The sequence below is a fragment of the Vipera ursinii genome (genome assembly GCF_947247035.1).
Source record: "Vipera ursinii genome assembly, chromosome: 2".
Taxonomy (NCBI): Eukaryota; Metazoa; Chordata; class Lepidosauria; order Squamata; family Viperidae; genus Vipera; species Vipera ursinii.
This window is the reverse complement of record NC_139513.1, coordinates 83,335,653-83,354,396: the sequence shown is the minus strand read 5'-3', so window position 1 is coordinate 83,354,396 and position 18,744 is coordinate 83,335,653. Positions and strand designations below refer to the sequence as shown.

The window sequence follows — 18,744 nt, the reverse complement described above, 5'->3', positions numbered from 1 at the left end:
AAAGTATACTTCCTATTCATAATCAATATACAATTACCATTTTAGTAACATTTATTTTATATGCAGTTTCATTTTACCTGCAGTTTATGACTAAATTGCTAAGATATTTTCCTTGTGATCTGATCTCAGTGTGGTTTTACTGGTTTAGCAGATTAAAAACTGTTAAAGCAAAATGCAGTCACAGAATTGTTGCCAGAAAATATAATGCTCACTTAAATCAAGAGATGTTCCCAGTTTTTAAAAGGAAGTTTTATTTGAACAAGTTTCACTTAGCGCAATACACCTAAAAATAAATCACAACACAATGAAAGATTAAACCAAGGTCTCAGATGTCATCTGAACACTAAGACCAAAATCCTAAAGGTAAGCTGTATTGCACCTCACGTTTCCCTATTAACTTAAAAAGCGTAAATGTGCCTTACAAGATATTAAAAAGAAAAACTAGAACTAACATGCCAAAGGTTCACTTGAATTTCCAACACAGCTCCTATAACTTGTTTGTACAAAAAGCATGTTCCTGAACATGCACTGAAAACAGTGTTTGGTGTTATGTGGTATAAGAGCAACATTTAACATAATTGAAACAGCTTTAACCTAAATACACTTACTGCTCAAATACATTCCTACAACAAAAACTGGAAAAAGCTGAGAGTTTAACAGGAACTTCTTTACTGGACTTACACCCTAGATGAATGTTTCAGCATATTCAAAAATACTGAACCTGAATGTTTTAAAATGATCCTGATTTCACTTACAAGTAAAGCATAAATCACAAGCTTGTATTGCAAAACTGTTAAACTTAGTTTTTTGTTTTCTTAAAAAAGTTGACAAAAAAAATCAGGTGACAAGTTACATTCCCCAGCCACCACTCATGTTGGACATGTTAGACATTCCAGCCATGCCATTCACCCCCATGGATGCACGATTACCACTGCTGTAGTAGCTGCTGTTCATTGCACTCTGGTTACCTAAAGCAGATAACATATTATACAATTTAGTACAAAAGTGCAGTGCTATTTACAAGGCAACATGCTCCTCCCAAATTTCCCCTTTTATACCGCCTTGCATAATCCTGTACTATTAAAAAGACAAACTTCCTTCTATGTCATTGTATGTTTTAAGGTGTCTATAAAGCCAACTGCAAACCAGTTTCCCAAATTTTTGCAAAGCACAGAATCAAATCCTGGAATAGCTTCGTGCCCTCCCTCTACTGCACAAAATAATACACATGACCACATTACATACCATGAGATGTCAGAACTAGTTTCATGTGGATTGGATCCAAATCTTGATCACTCGGCATTTGCCAAACTATTTTCAGATTTAAAAAAAAATCTATGCTCAATCAGTGGCTCTCCATTGATCTTGCTCCTCTAGATTTTGATGTTCTAAAGCTAAAACCAAATACTTGGACAAACTCAAAATATCTGCAGTTGTTTGCTGAAGCATGATGACCCTCACATAAATGGCTAACTGATTCTAATACAATTCTAAATAGTCTTCTAAAGATTAATAAAAACATCTTACCATATCCACTCATGCTGCTTTGACCACCGTAGCCTCCTCCATAACCCCCACTTAATTGCTGGTTAGCTGGACCACCGTAACTGGATTGGCTTCCTTTAAAATTAAGAATATGTATGTTAAGAACTTAATCAGCATATTTTATGAAGTATGAATTATAGTCCACCTAAACAAGAATTATGTCATTCATTTGCCCGAAGGTCTACCTGAAACAGAAATCTGTCTTCTTGTAGCGATTCTTTGTAAGCTGCCCAGTCTCATTGAGAGTTGGGCGGCCATATAAACTGTTATTTAAATAAATTCTACTTTCTTTTCCTTAACTGTCAGGGAAGTTCTCTCTAGACCAGCATTCAAATGATTTACTTTTGTGCTTCTGAATTCAGTATTACTAGCTGGTCAATTTGTAAGGAAAGTGATTTTATTGTTCTTTAATTACATAGTAAATTGTTTTCAGAAATATTACTTTTATGTTCATCTCAAGTGAATTGGCTAAATGTTGTGTTTGGAAATGGAGATTTACATGTGCTGGGGCTTACGTACTAAAACACAAGTTGTTCTATATTTGGCACATGATACAAGGAAAATACAAATTGACAACTGCTTATATATCATCACTAATTCCTCTAATTCTATTGCTTCTAGTGCTGTAATCTACACCAATCAAAAACCAAATATACACAAAACTTAGCTGATCATAGTTCTAATTAAAAGCTCATGTATTTCATTTCTCTGCAAAACGTTTTTGCAGTTGAAAATATGAACTTTACTTAACCTTATTTGGCAAAAAATTAAATAAATCACTCTGCAAAGTGCTATAAAAACAGCACATACACCTTTTACACCAGATGAAATCACCAAGAATTTCCATAAGCAAGCTCAGGATCTGAAATTGTTTCTATGCAGTACTGAAAAGGTTTATGTGGAAAATCTAATATCAATCTAGGAATTTAATAGGATGTTACTAAAAAGAGTATCTATTATAAGTAAGGTAAAGGTAAAGGTTCCCCCGCACATGCGTGCTAGTCATTTCTGACTCATCTCCGTTTCAAAGCCAGCGCTTGTCCGAGGACGTCTCCGTGGTCATGTGGCCGGCATGACTAGACGCCAAAGGCACACGGAACGCTGTTACTTTCCCACCGTAGTGGTCCCTATTTTTCTACTTGCATTTTTACGTGCTTTCGAACTGCTAGGTGGGCAGAAGCTGGGACAAGTAACAGGCGCTCACTCTGTTACGCAGCACTCGGGATTTGACCCGCCAAACTGCCGACCTTCTGATCAACAAGCTCAGTGTCCTAACCCACTGAGCCACCGCGTCCCTCTATTATAAGTAATAGCTGCCAATTCCACCCTTTAGCCTAATTTTTTTAATTAAAAAAAAGTAGCAACGTTACTTCTCTTGAGATGGGTGGTTATATAAATTTGATACATACCAACATTCCCCCACTATCATTACTATTCCCCAATCTAGAACCATTCTTTGCTCCATTCATACACACATACTGTATTTAACTTAATTGCTGGAATGAATATCTAAAAGTTGCATACCTGCCAATGTGTTAGTGTTCCAATCTTGAACTACCCCTTCGGTTTCCTTAACTGTAATTAAAACAAAGTTGAATTTCAGTTTCAGATAATTTAGAATGAACAGGAACTACATAAAATCAAGCCAGTTTTGTTAAGTATCAGTAGCACTAATGTGAAACTAAATTGCTTACACCTACCCATTGCTCCCATCATTTGACTTCCATATGCACCACCACTTCCTCCAGCTGTAGAATTCAAGAAGAGTTCTACATATCGGTGTTCTGTGGAAACAAAGATAACAATGCACTGAACTCACACAAGACCATCAAATTCTCAGTGAAGATCTAAGTAACTTTAGTATTTCATTCCAAATATATTGTTCAATATTAAGAAATAATAACAGCAATAATTTATTCTGCTATTGAATGTTGATAGAAATGGTGTAATGCTTTCTATAGGACACGGGTCTTCAAACTTGACCCTTTAATGACTTGTGGACTTCAACTCCCAGAATTCCTCAGCCAGGCACACTGGAAAAGGAATTCTGGGAGATGAAGTCCACAAGTCATAAGAGGGCCAAGTTTGAAGACTCCTGCTATATGAGTTCAGGCATGCAACTTACGCATATTTGCTTTGTCTTTGGACATTGCAGCAACAGCATCCTCATGAGTAGCAAACTCAACATCTGCCTCTCCAGTGACTCTGCCATCAGGTCCAATTTCAATGTGTACTCTTACCGGATTAAGAGGCGAAAAGAACTAGATAATGAACATCACACAGAAGCGGTCAGTCCATGAAAAATTCTCATACATTAAGAATCAGTTGGTCGTGATTCAATGGAACAAATTCTATTAAAAATGTACTTACATTATAAATATCATTCTCAGTAGCTCTGTAAGGTAATCCTCTCATATGTACACAATGACCAGTTGTACTTTGGAAAGTAGAGGATCCATCACCATATCTATGATCTGACATCCCTGCAGAAAGGAGAGTCCACTCTAAATCATTTGTATGTATACAAAGTTACTTCACTGCCTGTATCAAGAATACTTACCTCTTCCAAACCTATCAGATCCAAAGCCATAGCCATCATTATATCCATTGTAGTCATCATAGCCACCATAGCCTACAAACCATAATTCAACATTTATTGAAATGAATCACAGACTGCACTCCCTGTAGGCAATTTGTAGAGTAAAAAAGCTGTGCTTGCTTACCTCCACCGTAAGCACCACGTCTCATTCTTTCAAAACCACTGCCTCTACCAAGGCTGTTATAGCCTCTTCCCACACCTGGCCGGTCATAAGGACCAGGTCGCTGCATGGCCATTAATTTGCGGGGAGGATCATAATGAGTGCGCACTTCTGCTCTGCTACTCTTGAAGATTTCAATGTACCTAGAAGGTTTACATACATAAAAAGTTGAGTTTTTTTTAATAAACACACAGACTAAATAACACAAAACAGTACATTTAAACCCTGCAGCCTTGGAAATGGCAATTATAGGCCAGTTTTTAGTAAGAATTATCCAAGGCTGATTTTAAAAAAATAGTTTGAAATGTGTGCTAATTAAGCTATCCCAACCTTAAGGATTAAGGACAGCAAACAGAAAATGCTCTGGAGGGAAACATTTCCACTCTACAGGACCCATATTTTGCTCATGTGGCAATTTGAGAGGAAGGTTAAAAAGCTAGCCTCCGCCAGAAATTTAACCCATCAATACATTCCAACAAGCTTTATGTGCTCACACAACCTCCTATGCGTTTGCATAGCAAATTAGCATAGGCAAAAGATGCATGCTTTGATTAAGTCACAAAATTTAGAATAACCCTTTGTGACATTTTTGGAAGTTAATTTTTTATGTGAAAATTACACAAGAAAATGTTACATCATTGTATAGAACAAGTTTAGTAATCACATTTTCTTATGGTAATAAAAGGCTATGTGTATTTAGAACTAGAGGCATAATTGGTGCTATTAAAGAAATGTAAAGCCATAATCTCTCAACTTCTGTAAATAACTTTAAACTAAATCAGAATTAACAAGGTAATGTGAAATAGGGAAGAGCAAAACAAGCACATCAGCCAGTCTGCACATGAATTAAAAGAAAGTAACATTTATGAAAACAAAGGAGGTGTTAGAATATGAAAGTGTATATTGTAAAGTGAGCACTTAAGAAGAGAGAATATGGATTTAACAACAGTTTACCATAAGAAGAGCGACATATCCAACCAACCATCCATCCCCACCTGTGCCCTATTCTTTCCTTGTGTTTCTTTAGAGCCTTTTCAGCTATTTCCTGTGAAGCAAACTGCACGAAGGCCTCCCCCGTACTCCTCCCCTGGAAGTCCACCGGCAATGTTATCCCATTTGGCACGATTTCCAACCCTTCAACCCAAGGACAAATAACCCCAGTAGGGGGTAATATTAACATCAAGAGCCCAATCATGATTTTCTTATAGCTTTAAAAATATACCAGAATTTATACTTTATATTTAGAATCAGTATACCGTACTATTAACTCTATAACAGAAACATGTCAATATAAATGCAGCAAATACGAGATTAACTTATCCTGCTTGCACACAGCCACATTTCTGCAGCTTTAATAACAATTCTCTTTCAAATTAACGCAGCATATGCTAAGAAAAGCAATATAAAGTCCATTTTTATATAAACATTCAATTTTTCAATTAAAATTAAAATACAGCAAGAATAATTCTAAAAAGAACACATCGTAAGATTTCAAAGATATCTATGCAAAATATTTCAGTTCTAAAATGACAATGATTTGTATATTTCAAGTAACTAAAAATGTAAACATTTAAGGTTTGTAGGAAGACCTTAAGGAGACATTTTTCAATAAAAACTGAAGTTAATGCAAGTTGATCTCATATTTCAGAAATACATTTAAGATTCTTTGAACTACTGAGTGCATTTAGAACATTTAAATGTAAAGCTTATTTTTATATTTGTTTTAATTTTTGCTATATAAATTCATGAACTTTTAAGTCAATTTTATACTATAAAGACATTACAAAACATGAAACCAGTCTTTTATAAACATAGAAAAAATAATTTTATGTATTGATATTTAATGTCAGAGAAAATGTTCTATTTATTTTAAAGTAGATAAATGTAAACAAAGTCTATGTCAAAATTAAAATATTTCAAAATACTCAGCTCTGCAAAGTAATACAATATCTTTAGCACATAGCAGAGATTACCATATCAAAAAATTTAATACAAATGTTTACACTACATATTGTCTTATTCTCACTGCCCCACCCATCTCCCCACCTCCCACATTGTAAACACTCCACCTGATTAAAACATCTGAAAAATGTTTGATATTTTGATTATCAACATACAAACTTGGGCACTAAAATGTTTTCCAATCTTTCAGCCAATTTAAAAATCAACAATTTAATTATTTTAATTAGATTCAGGTCAATTTCAAAAAGCATTTATAATACTTGTCTTAGTGGAGTGGAACAATTAAAATAATTTTCCCTCCAGTCTATCAACATCAAACAAGAACTAGGTTTTAGTAAATATTTCAAATTATAGTTCAAGTTTGTCTTTTTTGAACATTAAAAGGGAAAAACCATTCAATATTACAAGTTTAAGCATGGTCATGGCTTGCTTTATTACTAATTACTTGGCATTACTTCAGAGCCACTAAATTGTAATGTTTTACCCATACTTACAGCTAGGACTTATACCCCACATACCTGAGAAAAACTGAACAATTTCTTCCTTGCTACAACCAAATGGAAGTCCTCTAAGACGTACAAAACCATCATTAGCAGTATCAGGGCTGTTAGGACCAGTATGCTTCAGAACCCAATCCATTTCAACGTTGTTTGACTTGAAGACTGCAAGAGGCACTTAGAATTAATGAATTCTGGAATCTGGCACAAAAAGGCTAATGCACGACAATCATTTGGAGAACAGGATCACATTTATATACACATAAAAATACTCATGCATCTAAATTCCACCCAAAATAAGTCATCAGTTACTATGTCAATTTAATCCAAACCTTCAACATATCTGTGTCCCATTGTTTCTCTGTCTTTTTTCAATGCCAATTTCACATCTTCTTCTGTTTCCAATTCAACAAATGCTTCTCCACTTGGTCTTCCTTCTCTTGTGTAGATAAAACGGACCCCTGAAGATCCATTTAATATTTTGCATTCTAAGAAAAAGCGGAATAAGTTAAATACACAAGCAAGACTTCTAGCAAAAGTCAAATGTATACGTTGATGCTTAAGGCTATTATCCAAACCATAGAGAAAAAAACAAGCAAAAAATAATTTCAAGTAATTCTGGAACAGGAAGGGGAAAAATACCACTTCCAGTATATATTACGGGCTACGTGCAGAACAGAAATTAACAATCTAAGGGGGAAAAGGAGATTCTAATTAGCAAGACATTATCACAAAGTGCGTTGCCGTTAAATAAGACTATATTCTTGAAACAGGAATTCCCTTATCACCAAGGGAGGTATATACTTAGAACCACCATGCTCTATTACTTCCCTAAAATAATGTCACCCAACATAATGCGATATAAAAAAAGGGGAAAAAAGGAATACCTCACATTTTACATCATCTGAAGAAGAGAACCCCACATAAAACTCGCACCCGGAAATATCAAGCTGCTGCGAGAAAAGGGATTGTACGGTTTAGCCAGAGGGAGAGAGAGAAAACTTACCAGAAAAAAATCTTTGCACTTCATCTGCAGAGCAGGACCAGGGCAATCCGCGCACTTTTACGACATAACCCTCACCGCCTTCCGTGTTCAACATCATGCTAGAAGTGAGTGTGGTCTCAGTTTCGCCTTCTGTTGCTACGGGCAGACAAAAAACGTCGCCACACTGAATGGGGTAGAAATTTCGCAACCCGGCCCATTATAACGCCCCTCCCCCCAGACTTTGCGTTTGCCCATCTCCGCTTTTCCAATGCCTACCCCACGTACACATGGCGACCGATATCCTCGTCCAGGACACTGGAGACGGTATGAAGAGTCACTTCACCTCTCCAAACACAGAAAGCCGGGGCGGCTGTAGCGGTACGCGCTGCGTTCTTAGGAAATGGCGGCGAACGAGTAATGCGTTTCCGCTCGGCCAGGCCCTAGTGCCGCTTTCACCTCAAAACACGCGCTTCGACTGCTGCTAGTAACCTGAAGAGAACAACCGGCTGAAGAGATGGATCCCAAATTCAGAAGTCCTTCGAACTAGTCTGCGACCAACAAATAACTAAACTAAAAGTGAGCTCACCTTCTTCTAAGTCGGCCGCGGCGTGGCTGAAAATGGAGCCCAAAACGCACGCGCGTACATTACCTCCCACAGTGCGCATGCGTCCTGGAGATTGTTTCTTCCCTTCCCCCCTTCCATCTTTAAGCCCCACCCTACCCTCTACAGCACAAATCCGAAGGCGGCCCTGCTGAATATAATTTGAAATAAAGCTTCCCGGAATTAAACTCGAGTTACTTCTCCTTATTGTAGCATATATTTGTTCCTGCAATCATATAATCGTTCCCACTGCGTGCAGCCTGCTAGACAGGGAAAACCACTCGCGCAGCTATTGAGGACAAAGCCCGCCAGTTTTTTTTTCCTGTGGCAAAACTCAAATTTTGTGTACTCTGCTACTCAAACAAACGCATCCATAGCCTTTCATCAGAGCTGCATTTACCTTTTTATTCTAACCTCCGCTTGAAGCAAGTTTTAACACACGTGGGCCAATCGCTAACTTCTCAGAATAGGAAATTTATCAAACCTTGAGACTTCGCGACTACATTCACATACAACTAAAAATACCGAACGGATCTATTAAAACACACGCGACAAATTTAAGACTTTCAAGTACCTTTAACACTGCGATCAAAACCCAGAACAGCGCTTTTATCCCGTATATAGAAAACTTAAAAAGATTATTTTTATCCTCCAGACAAAAAGAATTGCGAAAGTATAAAAACGGAAAAAAAATGGCGGTTCTATAAAAACTACACTTCGACAAAAAGGGCGGCGACTTGGAAGTTTACTCGAATCCGTATCTAAGTTCCGGTGACGGGTAGACGTTAGTAAGCGGGAACAGAAGGCAGAGTTCTCTGTAGCCAAAACAAGAGGAAGGATTGGCTGCGTCGTTATGGATTGGCCGATTCTTGAAGGGCGTGAAGGCGCGGGAGAAACTCATTGCGGTTCCGTTCAGCGGACAAAGGCTTGATCGTGTATCCTCCCGCCAAACTACACTGCCTAAGTCCTAACTCGCTGAACTTCAGGTTTCAAAAACGCTTGAAAATTCTCGATTGAGTGAAATATAGGTAAGTAGCTTCGCGCCTTATAATAGCGGTTATCTAGGCCAGGGGTAGGCAACCTTAGCTCTTTTATGACTCGTGGACTTCAACTCCCAGAATTCCTGAGCCAGCTATGCTGGCTCAGGAATTCTGGGAGTTGAAGTCCACGAGTCATAAAAGAGCCAAGGTTGCATACCCCTGATCTAGGCCAAGCAGCAACATATTCAGCTAATCCTGAAAATGAAGTCCTGCTCAGCTAGTCCTGCAACATGGGGTCCAAGAAATATTTCTTCTTTTGAGAGCATTCATCTGTTGATTGAGCATCCCAATTCTTCCCCACTTTACCACAAAAGCTCAGTTTTGGTGGACTTAATATTTCTAATTAATAGGTCAGAAATTTACTTAGTTAAAAAAAAATCAAGGAAAAGTTTATATGCATTTCCAAAGGTTTGTTATATTGGAAATGTCCATACTTTTATCCACCGACATCACTAAGTGCAAGGATAGGCATTATTAGGTATTTGGATCAGAAAAACCTTGAATTCTTGTCATGTCTTCCATCCCAGCTATTGCAATTATAATATTAACCTCTTGGAAACTGCTAACTCTCATTGCCAAATTTAATTTCAATCTTAGTAATTTTCAAGACTCAGATGTTTAGAAGACAGTCATGTAGCAGACAATCCTATTACCTTCTGTATTACATTTATAGCCAAATATAAATGACCTTTTTCAGAGAAATCTACAGTTCTCCATAGTTCTAAGTCTACGAAGATTCTCAGTCATCCAGGCCATAGTTGTCCCAAAGTGCTTTTTCAAAAGGCAACTTGAAGATGTTTCACTTCTCATCCAAGAAAAAGCACCTTTAGGGCTACAGTTGTCCACTTACTAAAAAATTATGAATGGGAAATAATTTCTGAACCAGTTGCTAAGTGGTGCAACGTTCAAACATCTGAAGTTGGGTATCAAGAAAGTTTGGACTGAAATGAGAGAATGGGACTAAAGATCAGTTCCTAAAATTAAAGCCAACATGGAATTATTTCAGGATTAGGCACTGACACATGAATTGGCCAAGTCTATAGATATAATAATTTGAGTAATTTTATGTAGCACCTTAACATTGCATGGATATTTTGCTGCATATAACCTAGCAGAAACAGGTTTTAATTGGGCTATATGTATGTTTGCAAATTCCTGCAGTTTTCTTGGTAAGGTTTTTCAAAAGTGATTTTCAATTGACTCCTTCCTAGAGGTGAGAGGGACTAACTGGTCCAAGGTCACCCAGCTGACTCTGTGACCAAGGCAGGATTAGAATTATGGTCTCCCTGTTTCTAGTCTGGTGCCTTAACTGTTACACCAAACTGACACTCTACTTCAAGAAATAGTTTTGCTAAATACCAGCATGAAGTCCAATCCATCTAGAAGGATTGGTTCAACAAGCATGATCTTCAGCAGAATTATTTCTCATCTTATTTTCATAAATAGCTCAAAGCAGCTAACATATCCCCAACACATCTTCCTCCTCCTGTTTTCCCCATAATAACCACCCAGCTGGCTTTCATGGCTAAAGCTTGATTTGAACTCACAGCCTCCTGCTTTCTAGTCTGGTGCCTTGACCACTAGACCAATCATTTATGTGACTTGACACAGAGAAATCTCAAAAGTATACTTTAATATTATAATATATACTTGTATCTATTTTACTTCAGGTATGTTTGCTTCTAACTCATTTCAATCTGGAGACATCACTGAAACAGTGGGCAATTTATCAGGACTGGCATACCTGGTTATTGAAACACTTTGAGTCTGACTTATCTGTCTCCTCCATACAACTCCTGTTTCCTTCTGCCAAAACTGGTTATGATTTTAAATATATTACCAATATCAAATTGGGATTACAGCCATAATATGTAGATCATATAGACTATAATCAGATGATAACTGAAAGATTTAAGCAAACTTGAAAATTTCAGACCTCTTCCTGCAGACTCTTGAAGTTAGAACATTCAAACCTATATGCAAACCAGGACATATATACTGGTGGAAGAGTCCCATTGAGGCACAAAGTTAGGATCATATATTTTCTCAATCTAGATGCAGCCACTTCTGCATCTAGATTGAGAGAATATATGATCCTAACTTTGTTAGGATACCAAGATGGATTAACCAAAAAACAAAATCATTGAATTTATGCATTGCAAATTTTGATTTTGCCACCTACTATATCTACCTGCGTTGTTTGTACATCATAACCATCTTCCAATTTTAAAAAGTCTGGAAGGGGGGGCAGGATACATATGTAACTTAAAATATGTACTCCATAGTCAAGTATTTGTTTCCCCTTTATCATATTAAATTATAATTTGGTGATAACCTTTACAGATTTGAGATTGTATCTTGCCCTTCATAAGAGCCACAAGTGACCTATCAATGAATCACCATCTTGCTACAACTACACATTTTCTTAATTCAACTGACACATTTGGGGAATATCTTAATTTTAGATATATATGCACAAAATTGTTGCTTACAGCAGTTGGAGTCCTGAAAAGTCTAAACCCTAGATTCAAGTCTTTTGATGGTTCTGATATCAAGATTCCATATACGCAGTCACTGTTGCCAGGAAACAACAATGGAGACTTAAGAGATTCTGATGTTGACCCAAAAGTGCTTTTCCAGGAGGCAACTGGTCTTTTTTTTAAGTCTTTTCGCTTCTCTTCCAAGAAGCTTCTTCAGCTCTGACTAGATGGTGGGGAATGGAAGGATTTATATTCCTTGCAGACAGCTGGACATTTGCATTCTTTTAGAGAGTCATTTATCTGTGTCCTCAGGGTTATCTAAGTCAGGGCTTTTCAACCAGTGGTACAGGTACCACCTGTGGTACATTGGCACCTGGCAGGTGTACGCGACCATCCTAGAAAAGTGGTAGCGGGGGAGGGGAATGAGCTGAACCGGTGGCAGCACCGCACAAGCCTGAGCAAGAAATGGCTGGAGCTGCAGGGCTCAACGGAAGCGCCAGGATCAGCACCAGACTCCAGCTGGAGCTCGGCACTGATCCTGGCACTTCTGCTGAGCCTAGAAGTGTCGATCAGCTGGAATGTTGCAGCATCTCCAGGATCTTGTGATTTACATTTAGATGCTTGGCAACTGATTTATATTTATGACGGTCAGTGTCCCAGGGTCATGTGAAGTGACCAAAACCTGCTGCAACCACCCAGCAGACGGGGGGGGGGGAATAAAAACCAAACACCACTCCACCCCACCTCCGCCGCCAATCCTCAACAGAAATACAACCATGAAAACCTCGGACAGGAGGAAGAGTGCCACCGGGCAGGCAGGTGTCTTGCTTGGCTGTGGCTTGGGGGGCACTTTTTTCATTGTAACTTTGAACAGTCACTAAGCAAACTGTTGTAAGTCAAGGACTTCATCACTTTTTACTTTTTTCTTATTCATCAAGTTTTTGACACCTTGCTAGGCGACTCGTGGTGCTCAGATGTTGCAATATCCTAAAAGTGGTACAATGGGTGAAAAGGTTGAAAAGCCCTGACCTAAGTAGAACAAATGTGTGTGGAGCTTTCTTGGCTACAGGTGGTTTTCTGTCCTGGGTCCTTTCACTGTTGAAGACAGGCGCAGGCTGTTAGGGATGAGTTTGTGTTGTCTGCATCTCAAACTGGTTCCTGTAGTCTGCAGTTTTTCTGGAAACCTGTTCATACTCCTGCACCATTCAAAAGATGTTCACCTTGAAAAAAGCACCTTTGGGACAACCATGACCTTGATGACTGAGAACCTCCACAGACATTTAGCTATGCACTTTGGGATGAATACCCCTATGATGCAGGAGTATGAATGTATTTCCAGAAAACATTGCAAACTACAGGAACCATTTGCCCTTCAGTTTGAGATGCAGACAACACACACTCATCCCCACCATCCAGTCAGAGTTGAAGAAGCTTCTTGGATGAGAAGCAAAATGTCTTTGAAGAAAACCAAAACAACAAAAACAAGAAAGTCCACTTGCCTCCTGAAAAAACACCTTTGGGACAACTATGGCCTGGATGACTCTCCATAGACATTCTGATGTTGATTTAAACATTGAAAGTAAAATATTGCTATTAAAATGGAATTTTCAATACTTAGCCTAGTTTGATACATATTGTCCTTAGTAGATATGTTATATGCCAAGAATATGCAATCTATTCACTGATAAATCAAAGTATTAAGGCTGCAATCCTAAATCTGTACTTAAGCAAATTCATCCACAATTCAATTATTATTTTTGAACGTACATGCTTTATATTAGGCTCTACATAAGTAGAAAGATATAAAAAGTAAGAAAATATATTAGCTGCACTTGAAAGCACTTGCAAAACATTTAGTATATTTTCTATTCTCTATTTTTAAAATATAGAAATGCATGAAGTCACTAGCATAAAGGGAGAGAAGAAAACAATTGGAATATCAGGAAAACTTTCACATGAAATCTGGCTTTATGAGACAACAATCTCATAAATCTCTTGCTACTTAAGATACTTTTAATGCTAGAGAAAAATAAATTATAAAAAAATCCTTCAAAAGATATAATGATGTTTGAATATTACATATCCAAGCTTAGATCTCCTCAATGCCACTTTCTAAGGAATATAAATTATATATTACAGTGCCATAAATGCTTATATACTCATGAATCTTTAAAGATTCAGGAACAGATGCATTCAGTGGTTTGTAACAGCAGATCATAGCAATGTCTGGTTGAATTTTGATCAAACTTCAGAGTTCAGTGTATGCAAAACTCTTCAAGGCTATGATACTTTTAAGAGAAAAAGTAAAATACAGACAGAAGAAATATTTTCTAGTTTTTCGAATGTAAGTTTCTGAAACCTAAGAATTCAGTGAATATTTATAGAAAATGAGAGTAATATGTAGTAAAACATTTTATAGTTAAAGGATTCTGAGCAAAATTCCATTATGAAACTGATGCAAGTACTACTACATTCAAGACATGAAAAATGCACTGAGGTCCCCAATCTTTTAGGCACCAGGGACCGGTTCCCTGGAGAGGTTTCCCGCGGACCAGAGGGTGCTTGGTTTTGTGTGCTGCCTGCATCCCGCGGATGGGGCTTTGCTTGTTTGTGCAGATCGGTTGCTGGCATGCCGTGCTGCCCGGTATTGGTCCACGGACCGGGGGTTGGGGACCCCTGCACTAACATACTCATCTGAGACAGTGCAATACTAATTATTATTGAGAAAATGTAATTGAACTCCAGGTGAAATACTATCTAATTTTCTTTTGCAGAGTGGATTCTGACAAACTGAAAAACAGCCATTTTGGTCTTAGATGTTAATGAAAATTTCAGAAATGATGCAATAAAACAATACCTATTAGAACATGTAAGCATTATTTCTCCTTAATTTACACTGTCATTTTTAAACTCATTACAAGAGGCTCAATTCATAACTTTGTAGTATGTACCTGTTCTTGGGATAGGTTTGTATATCATGCCATGTTAAAATGCATCTTATTTTGGAGCAGTATGTTGCATGAATCACCTAATAAACCGCTATATTTTGTGGCCAAAGAAATTTCAAATATCTCAAGGCACTCCATTCTTTTCATTTTTATAGATTAGCAAAGTCTTCTGTTTATAATCTGCACTATATTTTTATTCCAAATTTTCGTATCAGTACCTTGCCCACTATCTCCATTTAAATAGAGTTATTTATAAATGTATTTATATGACCCAACAGTAAACAGATGTTTTCGAGGGCAGTTCTTAGGAAGTTCATGCAATTTGCAATGTTGGCTAATGCCAACAAAGTGGAGGGAACCATCTTATGTCTTCTATAACAGAGTTGTCTTTTACATAGAGATGTATTAGCAAATTTAATTAAGCTTTTACTGAAATTTTAAGAATAGTTTTTACTTCTCTTGTGGATGTAGCACAAAAATATAACAAAAGTATGCTTATTAAAATATGAGACAGTTAACCAACTAATGAGGGCAGAGGACACTGCAATAGATTCCCTTATCTGGCAGTCAAACCAATTTTCAACTGGCTACTGAATACACAAACACAATTCTACCCTTAATATTCCATTAATAAGCTTGAATATTTTGTTTGAGTACCTTTGTTTTCACAGATCAAGGCTTTTTTGACTGCTTAGCAAATGAAGATATTGTTCATTGAGGACACTAAGAAAATTATTATTTATCTAATGAGCATAAACAACTCACACTGATAATAGATTTTAACATGCAAAGAGGAGACTGCTGCACAATGTTTTCAGTGAAGAAATCCAATTATTACTATTTTATATATACTTTAATTTCAATAAAGATTTGTTAGGTACATCACTTTAGCATTTTCATTAGGGCCAATCTGACAAATTTGTTTTGAAACTAATGTGACAAGTATGCTGTCAGCCAAATTCATTCTATATTCATTTTATCTATTAATGGGCAATGTTGAGGAAGACAATTTCTCAGAAGAAAAACTGTACTAATCCAGTGTACTATTAAAGCATATTTAATCTAAATTCATAATTTGTTCACCATAACATTTGTGGTTTATTGCTGATTTACAACACATGTAATGTTATGCGCAAACCAGGCTCCTGTGATTTTATACAAAGAACCAAAGTTAAAATCCTAACTTCTCAGATTCTTATCACTGATTAATGGCAACTCACTGCACTAACTAAATTGTAAAAGGCCACACAGCTCTTCAAGTAGCTGAAGAATAATACACTTTTAGCCTCCACTACAGCATTCTTAATCTCTAAAACATGGAAACTTTCAGAGATACATTAAGAAAACTTCTTAAATTACACAAAAACTGCACTTCATAGTACTTTCAAGCAAAGACATACTTTACAGACTTAAAATAGTAAAGACTAGAATTAATTAGCAGGGTAAGTATTGTAATTCTCACTTAGAATTTGATAAATGTTGATTACTGTAAATAGAATCAAGCTCTAGTTCAGAGTTGGGGAACTATGGCCCTTTTATGACTTATGGACTTCAACTCCCAGAATTCCTGAGCCAGGAATTCTGGGAGTTGAAGTCCACAAGTCATAAAAGGGCCATAATTCCCCCCCCACACACACACACACACACTCCTGCTCTATTTAAATCAGGGGTCTTCAAACTTGGCCCTTTTATGACTTGTGGACTTCAGCTCCCAGAATTCCTCAGCCAGGCATGCTGTCTGAGGAATTCTGGGGGCTGAAGTCCACAAGTCATAAAAGGGCCAAGTTTGAAGACCCCTGATTTAAATGTTTCCTACTGAAGAAGCTTTAAAATAAAGGACCTCTTCGTGACATTAATTTTCCACAACAAACTATTAGCTTTAATGGCAATGTGGTTGCTCTGAAGAGACCATCTGCTGGGAGGCTAGCGGGCTTCCTCATGCAGTTGGTTGGTCAAGTGAGAGACCACCACTGGACTAGATGGAGTCCTGTCCAGCGAAGCGCTGCTTATGAGGGAGTCTCATGATTCCGCACTCTAGAGTAGACTCTTAAGCCGTTACTACCATTGCCCGGCCTGTTACTCTAAAACAGCGTTTCCCAACCTTAGGAACTTGAAGATGCGTGGACTTCAACTCCCAGAATTCCCCAGAATTCCCCAGCCAGCATAGCTGGCTGGGGAATTCTGGGAGTTGAAGTCCACGCATCTTCAAGTTCCTAAGGTTGGGAAACGCTGCTCTAAAAGGGCAGTTCGTGGGGGGGGGGGGGGGGAAGCAGAAGCTTCCGTTTCTTTGAGCGATACGTGAGAAGGTCGCTCAAAACAGAGCTCGACCGAGGGGCATAACATTGCGCAGCCGGGCGAGGGTGGACCAGAGCGAGATCCGTTCGCTCCCGTTCTGTTATTGCCGTCGGTCACGTGTCCCGCTCCCGTCCATTTTGGGGATTTCCAACCCAACAACCATTGCGGATCTTCCTCCCGTCCAGAGATCCTTTACCTCCTCCCTTCTCGTTACAACAGCCTGGGAACAGAAGGCCGAATCGACCCCCCCACCCCCACTAGCCGTTTCCTCCCTGCAGCCGGCCACTCGAGACCGCAGCGCGCCTCGAGGAAACACCCACGACAATGGCGGAGGCAGGACGTGGTCAAAAGAAAGGGCGGGGGGGGAGGCGCTCAGAATAATGGGGGAGGGGAAAGCCCCCCCACCCCCGCCCCGCGCTTTCTTTAAAAAGCCACGCGGGACAATTCGCCGACGCGAGAAGGGAATCCCTTTCGCCGGCCGCGTTTGGGGAAATGAGACGTCGGCCCCGAAGCGTGTGAACCGAGGCCCCTCCCCCCTTCCCGATCTGCGCCAACGCACGAAAACCCGCAGCAACGGCCTCAACCGTCGCTAGGCCGCAGATTCCTCCCTCCCTCTCTCTCTCTCTCTCTCTCTCTCTCTCTCTCTCTCTCTCCCCCTCCCTCCGCTCAGCGGCGCCCTCTCACCAAGGCCGGGGATTTCTGGGCCGGTCTCCTCGGTGTGACACGGATCCATCGCTTTCTCTCGTTGTCTTTTTTCCTGCTTTTCGCCCGGGGACGATCACAAGGGGGATGCGAAGGGCGACGAAGAAATCAGTCAAAAGTGGGATGCTAAAACAATACCCGGAAGGGACGAAGCGGTTAAATCAACAGCGCCACTACCGCGGCTTGCTGGGAAAGACTCGGCTTCGACTGCCGGCGTTATGCTCCCCTTCCCCGCCCGCCCGCCCGCCCGCCAACCTCCGAAGGCCGCCCCCGAGCGCCCTTCGCCCCGCCACTCACCGAGCGTCCGCGCCGCTGCTCTCCGCCTCTATAAATAACTCGCTCCCCCACTTGTAGGCTTGTGACATCAGATTAAATAACCCCTCCCCGCGCCCGTCCTCTGCAGCCAACCAATGGCCTGGTTACAAAGGCAACCATTTTTCACCCCCTCTTTCTTCCCTTTAAAGTCCCAGGGTCTTTGTATTTGGGCGCTGGAAAGCAACAAGAGGACCCGGGAACGGCGGGGGGGGGGGCGAATAGTTTTGGTCTCCCAAGGCCGCGACGACGACGACGACTAGGAGGCTCTCCGGAGAAGGAAGGAAATCTTGACGAAATTCCAAAAGGCTGCCCTGCAAATAAACGTCTTGAGGATGAAATTACGAGCTTTGTCGGCTTTCATCATTCTGGAAACCACATATTCAAAAAAAAAAATATTCTTTGTCAGTGGTGTCCTATCTTCTCGGGTGCACATCTTTAGTCTGCTTTCTTCAGGTTAGCTTGTAAAGACTTTTCTTCAGTCAGGCTTAAGGGGTCCAGAGTACTTAACATCTGGATCCCCATTGCTGTGTTTTCTTGCGTTTTTCCAATATATTACTTCAAACATAAACTATGTCATAAGTTATGACAGTATAGAAAATAGAGCTGGAAGGGACC

At 39.3% G+C, this 18,744-nt stretch overlaps 1 protein-coding gene and 1 pseudogene across 12 annotated transcripts; one reads left to right on the top strand and one right to left on the bottom strand.

The window, feature by feature from the left end:
* Positions 1 to 231: 231 nt before the first annotated feature.
* On the bottom strand, positions 232 to 18,162 carry HNRNPH1 (heterogeneous nuclear ribonucleoprotein H1). 11 transcript variants are annotated; one of them, XM_083352307.1, is made up of 15 exons: positions 18,112 to 18,162; positions 17,797 to 17,940; positions 7,770 to 7,898; positions 7,096 to 7,251; positions 6,785 to 6,928; positions 5,300 to 5,438; positions 4,269 to 4,447; positions 4,106 to 4,177; positions 3,916 to 4,049; positions 3,671 to 3,806; positions 3,246 to 3,329; positions 3,070 to 3,120; positions 1,528 to 1,620; positions 1,246 to 1,311; positions 232 to 968 (listed from the first exon to the last, which is right to left on the bottom strand). In XM_083352307.1, exons 2-15 carry the CDS (start codon positions 17,843 to 17,845, stop codon positions 850 to 852), a joined length of 1,551 nt encoding a protein of 516 aa, XP_083208433.1. In that variant the 5' UTR covers positions 17,846 to 17,940; positions 18,112 to 18,162; the 3' UTR covers positions 232 to 849. The 11 variants fall into 11 exon arrangements, with proteins under 11 accessions (XP_083208433.1, XP_083208430.1, XP_083208435.1 ...); XM_083352304.1 differs by having other exon boundaries at positions 7,770 to 7,904; positions 18,112 to 18,148; XM_083352309.1 differs by having other exon boundaries at positions 3,916 to 4,028; positions 7,770 to 7,904; positions 18,112 to 18,145.
* LOC310633397 (deoxycytidine kinase 2-like) lies at positions 9,535 to 16,336 on the top strand (annotated as a pseudogene). The gene is made up of 2 exons: positions 9,535 to 11,207; positions 14,671 to 16,336. The product of its transcript is annotated as a deoxycytidine kinase 2-like (transcript).
* Positions 18,163 to 18,744: the final 582 nt, after the last annotated feature.